This window comes from Fukomys damarensis, unplaced genomic scaffold, assembly GCF_012274545.1.
Source record: "Fukomys damarensis isolate Sample0158 unplaced genomic scaffold, DMR_v1.0_HiC HiC_scaffold_20, whole genome shotgun sequence".
Lineage (NCBI taxonomy): Eukaryota > Metazoa > Chordata > Mammalia > Rodentia > Bathyergidae > Fukomys > Fukomys damarensis.
The window spans coordinates 8,254,495-8,256,075 of record NW_022900932.1 but is presented as its reverse complement, the minus strand read 5'-3'; the positions used below and the strand labels follow the sequence as shown (position 1 = coordinate 8,256,075).

The 1,581-nt window shown below is 67.0% G+C and overlaps 1 protein-coding gene across 1 annotated transcript in view; it reads left to right on the top strand.

Moving 5' to 3' along the window:
• The window catches only part of CUNH6orf132 (chromosome unknown C6orf132 homolog), a 17,636-nt gene that overhangs the window by 13,841 nt on the left and 2,214 nt on the right, over positions 1 to 1,581 (top strand). The window contains exon 6 of the mRNA XM_010617803.1: positions 6 to 1,574. Coding sequence (XP_010616105.1) covers positions 6 to 1,574 — 1,569 coding nt within the window. The remainder of the gene's footprint in view (positions 1 to 5; positions 1,575 to 1,581) is intronic.

Sequence of the window (1,581 nt, the reverse complement as noted above, 5' to 3'; positions counted from 1 at the left end):
CTGCTGTACGGGCTGCCCCTCCAGCTGCTGAGTTCCCAAAGCACCCCAAATCCAGCTTGCCTGCTCTCAAACCCACACCCAAGTCCAAACCCAAACTCCCCACCCCAGTGCCTGAGGGCCCCTCAGAGCCAGCAGACTGGCGCGACCCGGACCAGTTGGAGCAGCTACGGAGCCAGCTGGCAGCCTATTTCTGCGGCCCCAGGAGGGAGGACAGAGCCCTTGGTCGCAGGCTGGGCCCCACGGTGGCAGCTCAGGACAAGGAGGGCAAGAAGGGCCTGAACCCCCCAGGGGAGGTGGCGCCCCAGAGACTGCCTGAGAAGAGGACCCCGGAGAAGACACCTGAGAAGACGCCCTCGGGTGCTCCCGAGAAGGGTCCCAGCCTGCCCCTCCCCCCAGTGGACTACGACCCCCAGGACGCACCCACCCCCAGTGTCCAGCAGATCCGGAAGGAGCTGGAGGCCCGGCTGTCTGCATCTGCAGAAAAGGACGCCAGGCCCAGTGTGGGGTCCCTGCCCCCCAAACCCCAGCCTGGAGGGGGATCAAGCTTGACAAATGGGACAGATGACAGATCCCCCAAGCCTGTGGCCAAGGATCTCCCGACTCTGTCTCCCACCCCGCAGCCGACTGCACTGCTGCAAACCACAGCCGCTCCTGGGCCGGCTACCGTAAAGCCCTCCACGCCATCCCACCTGACGGCAGAGAAGAGCTGGGTCCCAGCTGAGCGAGGTGGGCAGCAAGAGCAGCCAGAACCTCAGGAAGGCATAGTGCCCTCCCAACCAGGGCCCCAAACACACCTGACAGGGCCCACTGGGCCGCCCACACCCAAGGACCGGGAAGAGATGCGGCTCTTCTACAAGCCCCACAGCCACCGGAGCAGCCCCAGCCTCGAGGCTGCCACAGAGACGCCCACACTGGCCAGAGGAGAGGCCACAGGTCCAGGAGGCCCTGTGGGGGCTCGGGGGCCCCAGGTTGGGCCAGCCACACCCCCAGTCCTATCCCCTCCCTCTGATCAGCCGCTTCGGCACCCAGTGACCGGGGAGGTGGTGGAGCGCGGGTCTCCGATGGCCCTGCTCCTGGCAGCCAGGCAGCGGGCGCAGAAGGGGCGGCCTGGAGGGCTTGCCATGGGAAGGTCCTTGCCAGGGAGCCTTCGTGGCCACGGGGGCCTGCTGGAGTCCAGGTCCGATGGCGTCTTCCCCATGGACTGCAAGCCCAACTCCTTCACAGTGGTCCCCAAGGAGGCAGACAAGGTCACCCTGCTGGCCAGTGAGCGGAAGTCCCCGGGGAGTGCAGAACCAAGCTCGCTGCCTCAGTGGACAGCAGTGCAGCCCCGTGGCCCCAGGGGGACCTGGGACAGACCTGTCCCCTCCAGCCTCCCACAGGACCCCTTGCTCCCCAGGTCCCTGTCGTCGCCACCCTCACCTTTCTGCAGGCAGCAAGACAAGGAGGAAGAGGAGTTTACTTTCGAGGTCATTCCGCCACCGCCTGAGTTCAGCAACGACCCTGTGCCCTCGGCCCCCAAGGACCTGGGGCGGCCGCTGGGCCTGGCCTTCCCACGCGCCCTGGCCTTCCCGCGTGTCCCGG